At 35.6% G+C, this 19,880-nt stretch overlaps 2 protein-coding genes across 2 annotated transcripts in view; both read right to left on the reverse strand.

Annotated features, from left to right (window-relative positions):
• The window catches only part of LOC103574706 (POU domain, class 6, transcription factor 2), a 506,104-nt gene that overhangs the window by 289,257 nt on the left and 196,967 nt on the right, over window positions 1-19,880 (reverse strand). The window lies entirely within an intron of this gene.
• On the reverse strand, window positions 15,226-19,480 carry LOC103574714 (uncharacterized). The gene is made up of 4 exons (XM_008554222.1): window positions 18,407-19,480; window positions 18,192-18,322; window positions 17,887-18,127; window positions 15,226-17,617 (listed from the first exon to the last, which is right to left on the reverse strand). Exons 1-4 carry the CDS (start codon window positions 19,185-19,187, stop codon window positions 15,387-15,389), a joined length of 3,384 nt encoding a protein of 1,127 aa, XP_008552444.1. The 5' UTR covers window positions 19,188-19,480; the 3' UTR covers window positions 15,226-15,386.

Here is a 19,880-nt window from a genome sequence, read left to right on the forward strand (position 1 = left end):
TCTTTTAAAATCACTGGGACTCAGCACCTGCCGAATGAATTCGTTCGCTGTAGCATTCGTCATTACTGTCATTAAACATGTACTTATATTTAATGCGATCCGTTACGAAAGCGTCTCAAATCACCGTGATGATCATCCTCGAGTATTTAAGTGTACATACACGGGCGACAATGGTAGTAGTTTCAGAACAATGAGGAGAGAACCAACTAGACAATTACTCGCAATCTTATAATTCGGCTGAGTGGTTCTAACATTCAAATACCCACTTGATTCCAGGGAATTCACGGATGAGAATTCTCAAGACGGATAGTTTTAAAGTTTACGATCCATCGAATGGAATGAAGAGCAACTTTTGGATCGGGAAACTTTGGATAAGAGGAATAATGTCTCGTTTAAGTTGTAGATCAAGAGCCAATCGCTGGCGCTCTATTGCTCTGCGGCTGTTTAATTTGGGTGTATTTAATCTAGGGTAAGTTTGATGCATGTTGTGAAAAGGGAGCCCGGATATGTCACGGTAAATTGAGTCTTGTTGCCAGTGTCCGTGTGCGTCAATACTGCTGACGGACTCCGGGATGATGGTATCGATCAGCATGACCTCATTAAGCTCTGATGTATCAATAACACGATAGCGTACATGGAAATTTGATTAGACTCATCAATCATCCTTCGGTCCAATTTACCGATAATTTAACTAAATATTTTCTAGATGCTTGGAAATATCGACAACATTTTTGAATTAGGGAACAAAAGTATGCCACGTTGTCACGATATTTAAATAAAGTTCTAGGAATATTTTATATTTTAATAGCCAGCGATTGGTTGTAAGTAAAAAAATGAAAAAAAGCCAGTAATAATACACCGTTACGAATATAATCCCGTCAAGTTTTGCGATAACCCGCTGTGTGATCACGCAACGTAAGGCGCAGAAAGCCTCGTGCCGTGTAGAATCAAGGTAAGGATGATGCCCCCGGTCTCTCCTTTATGTTTACGGCAACCAGATAGTGGGAGTAAGCCTGTCAGGGTCATTACGTTCGGCATCAGTACAGGCACACAAGAGAGAAAGCTTACACGTCTATATAGATATACAGATACAGATAGACGATAGTGTATGTAGAGGCGATGGGAAGTGAAAGAACCGAGCGTATATGCGGTGTGACGAGGATGAAATTGATGTTCGGTGTAATGCTGCGCAGGTTGGAGAAAAGGATAAATTGTTTGGGTTCGAGCAAGAAAGGATACGAGTTGTGTGCTGGGTATGCTATGGGAGACTCGAGATGCTGCGAATCGTGCGTGGATGCTGCATATCTGCGAGTTCTCTCTTCAACCGCACGTATATATCTTGGAGCGTGCACATTAAGAGGTCACGCTCCGGCAGGTGGCGTGCGCGTGATTCACTTGGGTCTTCTTTACTCTCTCTACGTGTGTGCTATACTGGAAATCGCTCGTGTACCCATATGTATTCACTTACACACAACGCAGCTCTTAATTGTCACACGGACACTGATTTAAAGCCGGTGGAATATCTCATCTGTATGAACGTGGCTTTTTTGTTCTTATTACTCATCGTCTCATTTCTATGGTTCCATCATCAATTCTTTAGTTTAATTCACCGGCTGATTTCAATCGAAAACTTGCCGAGATAATAGAGAACCCGTACTGTGATGTGATGGCCAGACGTAGTCTTTATTCTACCGAATGGTAATGAAGGCGAACTGGACCTATACGTTGGTTATTATTTTGTTTGGCCGTAGTGTATTAGGACCAGGAAGGAATTGCTTTTTTGAATAAGGGATGCTCGTTTATTTTTCATCGATTATGATTCGATTTTGATCTTATGAATTATATTAATCTACAATAATCATTTTTCATCATTCTCCGGGTGTATTTTCATGCCAGCTTCAGCCTTACAATAAAAGAACCAGTAATACGTCATATAAATATACAAACAATCAGCAGAATTGAAAATAATTGGAAAAAAAAATTTTCAGTGATGACCTTGAAAAACGTAACAAAGAAAACTTTTTTTCTAACAAATGTTAGGTCGCAAAAATTTTTTTCGCAGAAGTTTACGATAGAACCCGTATAAAGGAACAATATATGGTTAAAATATATAAAATCATATATGTTTGCAACAAAAAAATATATGATGTATTATATTGTATATTATAAAAAACCATATAGAGATTTTCGCCGATTTAATGTAAAATTATATACATTAGTAAATATATGTATTCCATATATGTAACTTATATGTTTTTTATATTAAGCCATATATAAATTTACATTTACCTTATAATATATTCTATTGATATATTTCCTTTTATATTCAAAAAATATAAAATTTTTATATGAAATAAAATATATGGTAGCATATAATTTATATTATATATGCCACCATATATTTTCTTTGTTATATTTAAGCATATATTTTATTCGGTGTATGTATATGTATATGGATATATTATATATTCGCTTCAAATTAACTAATTTCGATAATTTTATCTGCAATTTAAAGAGTATATTAAAATTTATATCTAATTTAATTGGAGTAGGTCATATATATAAGAAACTTTTTTTTTCCATACACAATATAAATATATGTTTTTATATATGATCAGAATATATTTTTCATATATGATAGAAATATATATTTTTATGTATGATAAAAATATAGTTTTTGTATATGACAAGAATATATATTTTTATATATGATGAAAATATATTTTTTGTATATGATTGACACATATATTATATATATGCTAAACATATACGGACTCGTATATGATGAATATTATATTTTTTCATATAAAAAAAAATATATCAGAAAATATAGTTAAATTCGCCACATATATTTTCTAATATTTATCATATACTTTGAGCATATATGTTAGTTTCATACGGGGAGAGACGTGTGATGCAGTTAAAACGTTGGAATAATATTTATGGGCGTGTATGAGAGATAAATTGGTGTGAGGCGTGGAAATGGAAATGTGACATAAGACAAAAACATCGAGTTGTCTTGAGTGACACGCGAGATCGAAGGTAGATATCGTACGTGAGGTAGAGGTATGTGGAGAGGTATATACAGCAAATGAAGACGCCACCCAAGGTGTCAGATGAGACCAGATGGCAGTTGTAGATATGAAACCGTCTCCAACGCATTAGCCATTTTACGGTTCGAGCTGCAGCCTCATCTCAGTGTGTCTGGGTGTGTACGGAATAAGTGCAGCTGAAGATCTTGATGGACTAAAAAATAAACACAAAAACAGATAGAACGATGGAAAAGATTACCACAAGTGGGTGACAATAATACACCACCGTAGGAACAAAAACCAAACGGCCACTTTAATTCTCGGTGGTCCGGGTGCTTCTGCTCGGATACAGATATATATTGTGTCAATCTATCTTTCTTCCCTTGCTTAAGCTGCAGATACACTTTCTGATTAAGGCTACACAAGATCGGATTGTGATATCGAGTGTTAAATTATTCATTGATTTAAATTCAATTTAAAACTTCCACTTTCGGAAAACGGAGGCGAAAAATACGTTAACTAATCGCTGAATAAATTTTACAAGAACTACTGCTGTATTAATTAAAACGTTTTTTCGCCCTGCAAAAAATATATATATATATTTGCATATATTCTGAAAATACGTTAAGATGTAGGGAAATTCTTTGTCAAAAAAGTCTGGGATTTATTATTTTTTTTCTTAAAAGAAATACCGTGAATAATGTGAGCGTAAAGTAGACGTGCAGCTGCTGCACCTTTGGAAAGGTAAAAGGTTTGACGTAGTGCTCGTGCCATAGAGAGTTGGCATGCTCTCGTGTGCTATGCGCCTTACCGTGATTGTTCCAAGAAGAGCACAGAGAGCTGAACCAAGCAGAGCCAGAGTAAAGTGAGCGAACGAGTGCGCGGTTATGTAGTATTATATAGAGAGCGGGGGAGAGAAAGGAGTATTTTCAGTCTCGCTGATGTGAAGTGCACTGAGATAAAAGAAGACCTAATGTAAGAAGACTCCCAGAGAGTAAGATCCGTGAGCATAGCAATTGCAACCGTGTCATGTCGAGCTCACATTATAATCCCGTCGTTCATATCTAGCTGGCAAAAAGAGTAGTATATGAGCTGAGCCTTCAAGGGCCAGTTATATAAAGAGATAATCTTAATAATATATTTTGAATGACATTTTTCATCCTACGAATCCTCGAGAGGTTGAAAAAATTTTTAACATTCTTTTTAAATTTCTCTAAAGGTTAATTTGAGGTAAGTAATTAGCCAGAGTCCATTAGGGCTCATATGTATGGGGAAAAAAATCTATATATAATGAAAGAATGAAAATAAAATAAAAAGATGGGCTGAAGAAGACCTTGGACTACCAGATGGGAACAATGGACTCGATCTCTTGGGGGCAGACTGTGATGTATGCTCAGTCATGAGGGGAAGAGTTTCTTCTCAGCAACGAGATTAAGTCTGATTGCACTCCCGCGCACTCTGCATGCTCATTACAACTACTGTTAAGACTCCTGGCTGCTGGATATGCGAAAGGCAGTTTATTCAACAAGGAGGTTTTGCAAGAGGGCTTCTTAATGCTGCCACGAGAATAAGATACCACATGATAAATTATAATGCATTTTATACTACGCAAGGTTGTTTTGTGTTTAACCAAACTCGTGGGACATGGGAAATCTATAATACAATACTAATCCATTAAGTTTTGCTTCTTTACCTACGATACCTACTACTGACATCATTCTTGCTACCAAAAAAGTCTGTGAAAAATTTCAGCCGTCTAACTTAATTACAGAAAAACTTTTCTTTGTTACGAAAATTCAAGGTCATTCGCATTTTCCATTCTTTTGGTAGAAACTCCTTGATAAATAACTTTTACACATTCGAACTAATTTTTTACACCTTCAGCAGTCATTAGCCGTGTTTTTCGGTTTATCACCGAAATTTTATAGCTTGAGAAGTGGGTCGATCAACATCGAAAGTATTCCCATTGTAAAAAGTGACATCGTGTTAAAAAAAAAAGTCACCGTTACTTTTTATGACTCAATTAAATGTATTATAATTTATCTGACATGAAAAGGGAATATTATAAAATTGTATGTAGACAAGACCGTCAATTATTAACTCATTACTCGTCTACTCGCAGCTCGTAAGTGCGAAACGTGCGCAAAGACTTCAGACATAATCAGCACGCCAGAGAACAAAACGAGTTGTATTACTTCTTTTACATACATACATACATATATATGTATATATCTACGTACATATAATATGGACGATGGTAAGTCTGCTGGCGTAGTTAAAGTGGTAAAGATTACTACTGGCTTAGCGGCATCTTGCCAGCGCAACTCTTGCTTTATTCCTTTCTCCACAACTCGACTCTATTCTTAGATCTAAGAGACAGGTGGTCGAGGCCTAGGCGAAACTATTCCCATCCTTTTTCATTATTATTATATACTGAAAACTTTTAAATCCTCATCTACAGCATCTACAGCCTCTTCATCCACCTGGTGACGCCTACGTAACAGGATTCGCGAATGTAAAAATATGTTTTATACTTTCTTTTTTTTTTTTTATCACTAAAAACTATCTTATAAATACTCCTGCTTTATTAAAATCTTTTTAAAAGCATCTAAATAACCTTGACCAGAGAAAAAGATCTTTTCATTCTCTGATTCTTAAAAAAAATGACTAAAAAAGTAATCCTACTGTTAGGTGGTCTTGAGTCTGCCAGCATGAAAAATGGCAAACGTTAAATATTTTAAGTCTACAGGAATTTTATTCCTTTAACGCTCCAATCGGCACGCGCATCCCATCTTTAAATTTTTATCGATATATTTATACGCGTTTATAAACACAAAAGACGTATTTACAATAAAAAATAAAAAAAAAAAAAAAAGACGTATCGTGGGTTCTTGACACAAAGAATTTGTGTAAAGGAAACCGTCTAGACAATTAGATTTACACAGTTGTCCAAAAGTTATTCCAATATCTCCAGCAGCACTTGCTGCGAGATCTATAGTTATAGTCGTAGATGTGCAAGTATTGTTGTCACACTCAGTGAGAACTTATTCCTGGTTCAATGAGTATGAGGCGTGGGAATACAAGGTATTGTCACAACTCAGCAGTGTCCAATGCACACAGAGCATAGAGTTCTCAGCAGCGGGCACAACGCCAAGTTGTCTTGTCATTTTAAAAGACATCCTTGTGTATTATATAGTTGGATGTACGTTAAGGAAACCAATGGAATCCAACCAGCGCCAAGTCTCATCATCTTCGACATTTCAATGGCACACAAGTAAATTGTGTGCTGGCTGGCTCTTGAATGCTAACTACAGACATATCAACTGTTTAGAATACACAGATCTTCAATACTGTCCATTCAAAATTGCATATTCATACTTCTTATATCTTTGTCATACTTTGCTACCAATACAGAAAAGATACTTGATAAACAAAAAATAAAGTCTGCCTCTCACGTGAATACACTTTAGTTTATTTTATTTTTTCCTACTCGTCCACTTCAGAAAAAAAGGATTTCCGGAAAATATTATTCACTGACGAATTCACTGAGTGGACAAGTTTATTTCAGCGGGAATAATAAAAACAAGCAGAGTGATATAATAACAAAATAAATCCTCATGAAAGTGTCTAGTGAAGTCGTGACCAAGTTTGTCTGAGTTTTGTGCTGGTCCTAAAATAATATCTAAAGCCACCTAGGTTGACTGGTGAAAAAATAACAAAAAAACAACATATTGTAAAAGTCAGTGTGTAAAAAGGATCCTCATTGAAGAATGATCACGACTTTAGACTCAGAAGACTGCAATGCTGAGCTTAACAAACTCTTCGATCTCGGCGTGAGGTCTCGGTCCATGATTATGACCAGCGGATGTTTGAATACATTTTTTTCGTGGTTGACTACTACTACCCACTACAGTTGGTCTTGGGACATTCTGTACTTCGGAGGTTCGATGGACAATGACCAGGACCAGGCCAATGTGCAGTGTCACGCGCGCGCCATCCTGTCGCCATTGCACACTTGTTCACTACGTGAGGTCCCCTTGGCTCTATATACACTTTCAGCCTTCAACATGAATTCATTGAAATTGGAAACTGTTTTTTCTTAACCAAAAGACGTCTCTCGATACCAAAGACACGAGAAAAAAAGTCTGATCGATTATCTTAATTAGAGAAAAAGTTTTCTTTGTTACGACCATGAAAATACCATATATGATAAATATATATGGAAAAATATATGATCAATATGGGAGCATATAAGTGGCCAAAATCGATATATATTTTCTTATATGTAATATACTGTTTTAATATAATTAATTATATATGTAAGTTTATAAGTTAATACATGTATTATATATATTTATAATCATATATGTAAACTTATAAGTTAGCACATATATGTATCACATATATTGATAATTATATATGTAAATTTGTAAGCTAGCACACATATATATTCTGAACACAATGTTTGAATCTCATAACAGAGAGAGAAAGACAGAAAAGAATAGATTTTATTTATTCTTACATATATGGGGAGACTTATATGCTTCTATATATCGAAAAATATATAAAAATTTATAAAGTTGAATACATGGTACATATATCGTGGCATATAATGATGAATTATATATGTACTCTTATTTGTTTTCATATATAAATAACATTTATGTTTGAATATATTGAAATTAGAACTTTTCAAATATATAAATAATATATTGAAGTTCTACGAAAATATATGAAATCATATAAGAGAAAACATATATAAAAATATAATAAAATCGGCCGAAATCTATATACAGTTCTATATAAGATTTCATGTATTGTCACATATATATTTATATCCGTAAAATATATTTTTTAATATATGTTTACCATATATGATATTTTCATGGAGGAAGTTCAAGGTCACGGGATTTTTCAAGTTTTTAAGGGAAAAAGGGTTGGGAATGTATCTATTGACGGTTCAGAAAGCTTTGGCTCGATGTTGTGTACAAAAGAAGCTTGTTATGAACACAATGAAATGTATTTATTTGTTTATTCATTTTTATAAGTATGACTGGCGATGAATTGAATGAGAAGAATTACGATTTTGAAAAGGTTAAAGGATCACGTGTTGTTATAACGAAGTGAGAACTGAGTAGGTGGACATCGTGTTCATTTGTGTTGCCGTATCGTAATCTATCGAGAGACACATCCCGTATCCACATCATGCCGAGCTCACAGCATGACTCTCGTTATTATTATTTGGTGCAAGTAATATTCTTTACCGCGGGTATGAGGACCCCGTGACGCGAAAGTCGTTAGGCGACTATTCAGTCTGGTAGCTCACGTTTTTTTATCGAAAATTATAATCATAAAAAAATGGGTAATTGGTGACATTATCGATTCCAATTACAGAATACTTACTACTAATATAACTCCATAATAACCCATTATTTGAAATGATAAAACTTTTATTTCCCACTCTCGAGGTCTATTCATCCATAAGAAATTGGATCCAATCTCACGCTGAACCGTAAAAAGCATTCGAGTGGCCTTCGGGCATCAAAACTATTTTCGATTCCCCTCATTTCGTCTCACTCGCAGTTCATAACCGAGGATACTTTTTTTTACCAGGTTAAAATGCTTATAAAATCATTCCAAAACAATAAGACACGTTTATCTGTAATGAGTTAAAAAAAAAAAAAAAAAAAAAGTAATAATAATAATAAATAATAATCTATTGAATAGTAGGCTTACAATGTACCCGTGGAACTATTTTAGTGCCACCTGTGCCTGTCTCAAGTGCCGGGTAAAAAATATTAAAAGAGTAGTATAGTATACGTCCACGGTGTTTATATCCAGGACAAAAAGAGAGAAGAGAAAGGAATGAGCAAGATAAAGTATGAGAAAAATGAATAGCTGGTTAGAATAAGGGAGATCCTTGATGATGGAAACGATGAGAAATACGAGAGAAATATCCCACTCACACTGCGTTATCGTGAGTGAGACACTAAGGCATGCAGCGGCGAGGCACTGTGTTTAGTCCTGACCGTAGTTGTGTGACGGTGATGGTAAATAATATAATAACGCAAGGGGTTTGTGGTGTAAAAAAAGACCACCGGCAATGTGTGTTACGAATTGAAACCCGAATGCCCGAAGAGTTTAATTCAACTTAAAATCCCGTGATTCATGATGATATCTTTGGGTGTCCTATGTCTCATGGGGTTATAGATTCCTTTCTTGACATTATTTTTATTGTTACCATCATTATTGTGCACCAATAGGAAGATATTTCTCGAGGATTATCTTCTATCTAAATTATAAACTATTATGTACGTTAGGGTGGCCCAAAAACGATTATTTTTTTTTTCGAGTCTCTTATGAAAATTTTTTGGTTTACGATGTTTTAAGAAGCCTCTTCAGAAATCGACGAAAAAAAATTTTCAAGAGGTCGCTCATGAATTTTGAAAATATCAAAAATGATTGAAATCTGGGTTTTTTACTTGTAAATTTTTTCTTTGTGGCAGCAATAGTTTATATTTGTAAAATCATGTCTGTGCTGAAAATTTCAGCATAAAATTTAAATATTTAAACGGCGCTCAAGAATTTTGAATATTAACTGATAATATGTGACTAATACTTTGAATTAGTTTTTGGATTTTTTTATAACTCAATTATTGTCATTTCACTAAAATATAACTTTTGCATAACCAAAAATATACAGGACAGTCTTGAACAATAAAATTTGGTAAGTTTTGAATAAGCGAAGAAACCGAAAAATTGAATTAAAAAATAAAAAAATATGTAAATAACTTATTATTTATATTTCTCTGTTATATTTTCATTGATTGTGATGCAGATTGATGGTGAAAAAATCGAGAAGCTTTATTATCAATATTCTCGGGTCGCTCAAAAACGTTCAAAAGACAGCACTCGGAAACATTCAAAATTCTTGAGCGAAGTTTAAATATTTAAATTTTGGGCTTAAATTTTCAGCGTAGTCATGATTTCACAAATATAAGCTATTGCTGCCACGAGCAAGAAAAAAATTTGAAATAAAAATTCAAATTTCCATAATTTTTGATATTTTCAAAATTCGTCGGCGACCTCTTGGAAATTTTTTATCATCGGTTTTTGGAGAGGTTTCTTAAAACTTCGAAAACCAACATATTTTCATAAGAGACTCGAAAAAAAAAATATTCGGTTTTTTTGGGCCACCCTAATTCATATGCATCATTTACTATTATTGTTATTATATGGATTTCAAAGACATACAGAAAATTAAATTAACGCTGATTGAATTTTTACGCAATCAATTAAGTGGTTTATTAAATTTATGTTAATTGCCATTGAATTTAATTGACCAATGATTGAGTTTCTTTATACAGAAACACGTGGCATTAAATTGCCTGGGGATACAAAAACGTGTGCCATAAAAATTTATTCACACGCACAGATTTATCGAAAGAGAAGAGAAATGTCTTATCCAAATATGGCGACTGCACCTTGCCGATGAGTGGTTCGCTTTAAAATACGTTCGATATAAGACTCAGTCGTCCCACAAACGACAGATTTACCGGGTGCTTCAAAACCATTTAAGGCTCATCAGTACATCCAGCAAGAATGCCCGCAAAAAGGAAAGATCCTGGAACGGGGAGATAATTTTTTATAAGCACCCATTGATTTGAATAATTAATTCGTTCGTGTGTTGGCTTAAGTGAATTCCAAGCTCGATATCTGAAATATTGTCGCTCGTTGCAGTTCCGTCAATTGTTCCCACGATCGCCAGGATCCACTTCCCTCAAGTCTTCAGATGTTTACAAAACAAGCGGACGTAAAAAATAAAAAATGGATCCACTTATCACCAAATCCAGAGGTCATTAAGTCCGCGAATCGCTAACCGTCTCTCGAGCAGACGAATTCTCGTGGCTGCATAAAAGGTAAAAGCATTAAAAAGAGGGCCTTCTTGCTGGTTGCTCGCATCAGGTAGAGTTATTGAAATTCGTGAGGTTAAAAAGCCGGCCAACGGTGTTAATGGGTGTAACACTCGGGTGATTACAGAGCGGCAAACGGAAATACCTGTTTCGAACAAAAGTATAGGTAAAAAGGCATCTTAAATAGTAGTGTTACTGCGAAAAACCATGAAACTGGTAAAAGCTATGCTTTGGAACCCAGACCACCTAGTGAATAAGTGCATTCTGGCGAAATCCTACTGAATAATTTTATAAGCCCTCTTTTCTACATCGACACCTCCAGTAAACCAACCATCCATTAAATTTGTCTCGAAATATTCAAAAAGTTAAGTAATTCCAGGGTTCATAAGTAAACTCAACAATGGCATATAGCTTTTTTTGCGAATAGCTATTTTTAGTGGGTCTTAGACCGTAACCTTTTGAGTGCACCTGGCTATCTTTTTCATTTCTGGTTCTTTTACTCTTCTACAAACGTTATTTTACTCCTTTTATGGCAATCTAAGAAACGAGATCTCTTACTCCAAGTAAAAGACTACTCACAAGTGCTTCCGGAAAATCCGGGCTGTCTTCTAGAAGACGAACGACTTACTTTAGCTTTAACTATTTTTATTTTTTCTTTTCTGCTGGGGCTCTATTGTGCTCTGTATTTCAGAGCTCAGTATTATTCATGTACATTATAAATTTACAGCAAGTAGCCATGATGCCCATTGACCCCAATGACAATGGCCAGCGCCTTGGACTTGTCGAAAATATTTTCCCCTGTTATTCCTTATCCTCGGTGACAGTATTTAAGTAACCCTTGAAGTAATGCGGACAGGAAGCTAATTCTTGCAAGATTATCCATTATTGACTATTTTAAAAGACTTGGAACTAATACAGACTTAATTCATTCATTCATAAGTTTTTTTTTTTTTTTTTTTTTTTTCATTGACGAAGATACAACTCAATACCGTTCATTCAACCAATTTGTGTTCATTCTTAATTCACACACCTGTCCTTTACACATCACGTCGCTAATCTCGTCTTAACCATCTATTTAACACCTTGTTCATCGTAACTTTCAAAGCGGCACTTAAAATAGACTAAAATATATTTTTATCCTCTGATCAAACCAATTAAGCGTTTTCTTTACATATACAGTAAATATTTCGGATATATTTAGAATTCTCTGATGTGAAATTTTTGTAATTTTATGAGAAAAGATTTTTGTGAATTTTTTGTTGTCAATTGTAAAATTTAATGTCACGAGGATTATAATTTTTTAATACAAAAATAATTTACTACTACTATAGATCACTGTAGATCTACTACTTGTGTAGATCACTGTGAATCTACTACTTGTGTAGATCACGATAGATCTACTTGTGTAGATCACTATAGATCTACTTGTGTAATCACTGTGAATCTACTACTTGTGTAGATCACGATAGATCTACTTGTGTAGATCACTATAGATCTACTTGTGTAATCACTGTGAATCTACTACTTGTGTAGATCACTGTGAATCTACTACTTGTGTAGATCACTGTGAATCTACTACTTGTGTAGATCACTGTGAATCTACTACTTGTGTAGATCACGATAGATCTACTTGTGTAGATCACTATAGATCTACTTGTGTAATCACTGTGAATCTACTACTTGTGTAGATCACTGTGAATCTACTACTTGTGTAGATCACTGTGAATCTACTACTTGTGTAGATCACTGTGAATCTACTACTTGTGTAGATCACGATAGATCTACTTGTGTAGATCACTATAGATCTACTTGTGTAATCACTGTGAATCTACTACTTGTGTAGATCACTGTGAATCTACTACTTGTGTAGATCACTGTGAATCTACTACTTGTGTAGATCACTGTGAATCTACTACTTGTGTAGATCACTGTGAATCTACTACTTGTGTAGATCACTGTGAATCTACTACTTGTGTAGATCACTGTGAATCTACTACTTGTGTAGATCACTGTGAATCTACTACTTGTGTAGATCACGATAGATCTACTTGTGTAGATCACTATAGATCTACTTGTGTAATCACTGTGAATCTACTACTTGTGTAGATCACGATAGATCTAATTGTGTAGATCACTATAGATCTACTTGTGTAATCACTGTGAATCTACTACTTGTGTAGATCACTGTGAATCTACTACTTGTGTAGATCACTATAGATCTACTAATGTAGATCACTGTGAATCTGCTAGTGTAGATCTACTACTTGTGTAGATCACTGTGTATCTATTAGTGTAGATCTACTATTATAATAGTGATCTATAGATCACTATAGATCTACTACTTGTGTAGATCACTGTAAATCTATTAGTGTAGATCTACTATTATAATAGTGATCTATTGATCACTGTAGATCTACTATTATAGATCACTGTAAATCTACTATTGTAGATAACTGTAGATCTACTACTTCAAATCTTTTTATATATATCTCCATAGATCTTTTGTAGATCTAAATTATTTTTTCCTGTCACTTCGCATAAAATTATTATAGAAATGTTTACGTTAATACGAATTCGTAGAAGCTGGTACCTTTTAAACCAATATAGATCAAGAGAAAATAGAGTTAAAATATTTATCTGCAGGTAGATCCTAATTAAGTTAACGAGACTAGAGTTTATTTAACCTGAAGTATAGTTAGCACACTGATTAGTATTATTAGTAAATGGAATTTTCTCAACAGAAGGCAACGAATAATACTGCTAAATAAATTAGAGCGCACTGAATACTGGTGATTGAGTTTATACTTTTTTTTTATTTCCTCAGTTTGTTTGAACCGCAAACGTGTTAATTAAACTGAAAGTCTCGGGTTTTTTTGAAAGAGTACGGAGTGAAAGAAAAAGTAATCAATGCGATTTGAATCGAATTTAATCAATCAAGTTCGCCTGTACGTTTAATTACTGAATACGTAAAAAAAAAAAATATATACATTATTGTGAATAAATAATATTTTTGTTTAGCGCATGTACAGGCGCGGATTTGTGACGGACTTTAATCCGTGAGTAGAATGACAAATGCGCTACTGGCTGTTCTGCTTGACAACAAGTACTCGGAGGCTTTAAGCGAAAGCTCATGTTGAAATAACGTTCCGTTGATTCTCTGCTCGACTCTTCTGTATTTTAAATGAAAAAAAAAAAAAAAAAAAAAATAAAAGAGGGTAAAATGTGTGACAGTTTCCGAGTGATGTTTTAACAAGCGTTGCTACAGATGAAATCTCATTTACATGCATCGTCTGCTATTTATTTAACGCATTACGCACACACTTTAAATACATACTTACTTTATACATTGTATATATATACGCCCATACTTTAGTCATTTTAAGCCTCAGAAGCTTTAATACTGAATTATTCCTCAAAGCAATTAATGATATAGTTGATATACTCGACGGCCGGTAGACAGCATTTCAACTTTCAGAATTACGCTGATTAACATTTTATCTTTCTACTTTACATTTTTTTTAATCTTCGCGCCATGTAGCAGGGGTGTATGAACAATTTCAAATTATGATTTATTTTTATCAAATAGATCCATATAAAAAAAGTTTGGTCAAAACAGTGAACTTCAAAATTTGAGACAATCCCAAATTTGGAAAATTTGACAGAAAAATTTGAATTTCCAGACCTCGGCTTTGAAGTTCTTATGAGACAAAAAATTTTTGTAATTGGTCTTAAAGTCTTTTTCCTTTTTTTGTTCTTTACAACAGAAAAATTTTCAAGTCAAATTATTACTTAAAAAATTCAAAAAAATCATTCAGTTCAAAATTTTATTCCTCAGGTCAAAATACCAAATTTGACTTTTTTGACCTAATTAGTATCCATTTAACTCAAAAAAATCTAATTCCAATTTTTTTGACCCAGGCTTTGAATGTTTCCAAATTCAAAAAATGATCGACTCAAAATTTCGAATTGTCTCAAATTTCGAAGCTCATGGTTATATTACACTCGAAATTAGGACCAATCGTAATTTCCTATTAGAAAAATTCAAATAATTCGTCACATCTCAAATCTGCAGTTTTTCCTATAAAGAGTATTATAAAGTATCAAAAAACAGGTGTGCAAAATTTCGCTATTTAAAAAATTTAATAAGTAGAATTAAAGAATAAAAGAAAACTCATATGAAAAAAGATTTATGTTTTTATTGAAAAAAGCTTTAAAGATTACAGATTACACATCAATGAACATGTGTACGAATGGAAGGATGGAAAGGGGAATAATGATAATCAACTATATTATATATATTTAATTTTATATATAATATGTAAATATGTAATACGTATACAGTCTAAAATTCTTATGACGTGTCATAAATAATTTTCAAAAAACCAATGAACAAATAAATCAACAAATCATTTTTTTTAAATATCACACAATATAATTTCTATCACTTACTCAAACTAAGATTGCCTTTGCGACGTCTCGTGCTATTTAGATTCAAATCTCCACTATCATTTGTCATAACGGAGCGTCTGACGTTGGCGCGATATTCGTCTTCATAAGCGTTCAAGTACAAATTTTTGAGTATTATTTGATTATCTAATTCCGCGTGGGGTAAAAAACGTTTAGAGCGACTCTGTTGCTGTGCGTCTAATCCATTTAAGGTGAACAATTTTCTACCCTCGTAATTTGGATTCTCATTATCGGGACTCGTTGAAAGCAGCTTACGATTTTTACGAGAATCTGACTCTTTGACGTCAGCAGCGTTCCGTATACGTTTGCTTCGGTGTTTAGCAATCTCGGTGGTATTTTCCGTCAAAGGAATATCATTAATAGCTTCTATTTTGATTGAAGTACTTGGAACCGTTGTCGGTACCAGAGAACTGGTAGCTCTCAAAGCCGTTTGTACTGTGCTTACGAATTCCACAATTGAGCTCAAATTTCCCTTCGTTTGATTATTTTCGACTTTGTTTATCGCAACAGTATTCCCCGGGGCTTTTGATTCACTTGTGTAATCAATTTTATCGGTATTTAATTTATTTTCAATGATATGTTTGAAAAACGCATAAATTTCACCAACGGTGAAAGTCGTGCCGTTTTTTAAATCCAATTTATCCAAATCTACTGTCGACAACAAGTCATTCGATGTATTCTGCTGCGCAGATTCTAGTATCGACAGTTTTTCGTTAACGTATCCGTTAATAAATTCGTAGAAACCACGGTAATAATTTTTTGATTTATCTTTGGTGCGTTTTTTGTTTGATTTTGATTGGTCACTATCACTATCACCATTGTCATCACTCTCGTCATTGTTTTCACTGTTATTTCGATGTTTTTTAGCATTGCGATTATGCTTTTCACTCCATCTCAATGATTTGTTGTAGAAACGCATTATCTTTTCGAATTCCCGTTTCAATTTTGTGAATTCACGCTGATTGTGGACTTGCAGATTGTCGTGACGCGAGGAATTGGGATGGTGACTTTCTGCCAGGTCTACGTGGAAGAAGTTTTTGCTCATCAGGTTGAGAATATCATGCATAGTCATATTGTGATTGTTTGTCGAGTTGGAAGACCGCTTAGAATCGATACGTTTTAATTTACGGTAAGTACTCCGTAGAAACTCAATCATCTTCTCGTCCTTGTTCCGTGATTTCTTGTGATAGTGTTTCTTACGTACTACCAAATTGTCAACAGTACGATTGGAATTGTCCTTGCGTCTGGAGCCACGATCACCAACAGTCAAGTTTATGATTTTGACTGGGTCAACATCTGGAAGCTCGCGAGATCGTGACTTCTCCAGTTCTAGATGAAGGAGCTTCTTGCCGACGCGACGGAAGTAGTCGATGAACTTTTTGAAGTTTAAAGTCGCGTTGGTATTGAGACTGATGGACTTTTCCAGTGCATCGATAGATCTGCGTCTTCGGCTCCAGCGGATGCGGGGGTGTTGACCAGGGAGGCATGCGGGCAGCTGTCGAGGACTCCAGTTGCCACCAATGCACGTAGCACCAGTTGGCCCTTCATTCAAAACAAACCCTTTATCACAGTCATACATGATTTGTTTGTTATTGGGAACTTTCTTCACGTACGGGCGATAATCGTAAACACCCATGTTGCCCACAAGCAGAACTTTCCCGTTGGGCACGTAGCCAGGAAACGCGCAGTAAACTTCAACACAGTGAGGAATGTCACCGATCCAAGTCCCATAATGACACTCAACGTGTTTGGATGAGTTATTTGGACCCCCTCCAGTGAGATTGAAACCGTCCTTGCACTTGAAGATCGCACGCATTCCGTGATTCATCTTGGGCGCTATCACCATCCCGTTTTTCGGTGACTTGGGCATCTGTTTGCAACGCGCTGGTGTGCATGATGGAATAATGGTCCAGGTGCCATTGTTGCAGGTCACTGGAGTATTATTAGCAGCAAATTCGTAATTCTCGATACAGTGGACGTAAATACGCTCGCCGTGTTCGACAACTGTGACATTATTGATGTGATCTGCCTCGTGGGAGTCCACAGAAATGTGACCTTTTTCTATTTGCGGTATGATACAGGGAGCTAGGCAGTGAGGCACGGGATAACGCCATTTACCGTCGTTCTCACAGACAGATGACGTGTTGCCTTCAAGCTTCATGTGTTCCTTACATCGGAAAATTATGCTGGCGCCCAATCCAGTACCTTCAGAACAGAAAACCATTTATTTTTATAAACTGATAGTGGTGTCTTTCAGGATGGGATTGAAGTGTCAAAATGGGCTTGATTAATATTGGCAGGGTGATTGTGAAGAAGCTTTTAGGTGGGTTTACTGACGCGTGAGGGTCTAGAAGAGACAGCGGTATAGACGAAATAAGTGACGGAAATAAAACAAAGAAAGGTTGAATCGATTAAAATGTCAAGTTTACTTAGTGTTGAGTATTTTTACTTTAGAGCCTGTTATCTTAACTTACCGTGTTCGATGTTTTCAATCCAGCCATTGTAGAGGACTCCAGGGGATCCACAATTTATTTCCTCGCAAATAGGTGCTTGATCAGACCATTTTCTATCAGCTTGACATTTTCGAGTAGTCATTCCTACCAAGACGTACCCATGGATACACTCGTACGAGACGATCGCGTTGTACGAGTGAGATGTGTAGATGGCTTTTCCGTACCGGGGGTTCTCTGGTATCGGACACTGGGCAGGACCTCCCTGGAAACAAAAAAATCCTTGATTATACTTCTGAAACATTGAGAGTAGATCGCGATTGTCTTACATGAAGACATTGAGGAACTTCTTTTGGTGACCATGTTCCGTCAGCCAGACATATTTTTTCCGGCTTGCCGACGAGTTTGTATCCGTCCACACAGTGGTAAGTGATCCGACAGTCGTAAGTGTAACATTCACCTAAAAAAAATCAGCTGTTAGCAGAAATCTTTTGCGACCGAATCACCGATCAGACAGACAATGAGTGACCATTTTGAAGCCTACCTCCGTGCCAACCATTGGCAATGTCTGGTGGCAATTTGCAATTAACCGGTTTGCAAATGATGTCAGGACCAAACCAACTGGCTTTGCCGTCCATCAAAAAGCACATCGCATTTTGAAATCCCGTTGTCTCAAAACCGTAGTCGCAGAAATATTGAATGGTCGAGTTCAATTCGAAGCCCTTTTGGTCCACGGGAGCATAATGTTTTGCGTTGCTAATTTTCGGGGGTTCTGTGCAAAAAGAGTTGCGATCCTTGGTGCATATCGGTGTGGTACCACTCCAGCGTCCGTCGGCCCGACACGTTCTGTCAGCCAGACCAACAATGAAGTAGTTGTGATCACATTGATAATGAGCGTCATCTCCAAACAAATTTCCCGTTACTGTCATCTTGCCATGCTCGATTTCCGGCTGCAGAACTGGACATTCGCGATCAGGTTTTATGCAGGACATACCGCAAGGTCCATCACATCGGCATTTTTTCTTCTTACTCTTGCAGTCCTCGTCAGTAGAGCATCGTCTGAGACACTTTTGTTCCAAGACCTCGGCTTGTTTTTCATCCCGCGGACACATCGCTGACGGTGAATTCCGTGGATTCTTGTAAATTCTTCCGTCGTCGTCTACTTCAGGACGCGAACTGTCAATGTCATCGTCGTCTTCATCATGATCATCGTCATCGTCTTCGTCATTCGTGTCCACTGTTCCTGCTTGCTGGAGCTTCGATTCCGCAATAATTACACTAACGCTTAAAAACAAAAATAAAAGCACTACCGAACGTGGACGCATTTTAAAAGTTTTTATTTACTACTTATAGCCTCTGTTTACTTTTTCCTCAATATATTTTAATTCTCTGCATCAACGAGCTCACATTGCACGGGCCGGTTCTAATTACATGTTTTAAATTAATATGATATGTTTTTTACTGTCCATTATCATCATAATTCCATTGATTAGACGGTTTTAATTAAGCTTAGAAATGAATATTCATTGACCGGTAGAGTGTAACGTTTTTGTGGCTGAGTTTCAAGCACGAGGACGACGAGTTGAGATCAAACGCGAGCTTAATGCTGCCGGGTGGACACACGGGTTTTTTGTTGCAGACTGCAGAGTCGTAGGGAGAAAATCACAAGCTCCGAGTAAGCGCAGCTTTCGTTGCGCACCCCAACCAACCCTAGTCAATACATCTCATGATTCATCCAGCATCCAGCAGATGGCACGAAATTGTCTCTTATTACCAATGACAATAAATAATCCAATCATCGTTTTCTTTTATTGTAGCGATTGCGATTATTCAATCAACCCTGTCCTAACCTACGGCAACAATAATTGCTTAGAAATAATTTATATAAGTAATAGCAGAAAAATTTAAGAGACTTATTGATTTTCTTTTAGTACTTTAATTACTATTCTTTTCAGACGAGTTTAAGTATGAACTCGTCTGTTATTTGAGACTAGGGAAGTTAAAAAAAATACTTGGAA

Source organism: Microplitis demolitor, chromosome 9, assembly GCF_026212275.2.
Source record: "Microplitis demolitor isolate Queensland-Clemson2020A chromosome 9, iyMicDemo2.1a, whole genome shotgun sequence".
Lineage (NCBI taxonomy): Eukaryota > Metazoa > Arthropoda > Insecta > Hymenoptera > Braconidae > Microplitis > Microplitis demolitor.

Bases quoted from the DNA above. Each gene is read 5' to 3' on its own strand.
- LOC103574714 (XM_008554222.1), bottom strand. From the start codon at position 19,187: ATGCGTCCACGTTCGGTAGTGCTTTTATTTTTGTTTTTAAGCGTTAGT. The intron at 18,323-18,406 runs GTAGGCTTCAAA...GATTTTTTTTAG, and splicing joins TGCCAATGGTTGGCACGGAG to GTGAATGTTACACTTACGAC. The intron at 18,128-18,191 runs GTAAGACAATCG...TTTTGTTTCCAG, and splicing joins AAGTTCCTCAATGTCTTCAT to GGAGGTCCTGCCCAGTGTCC.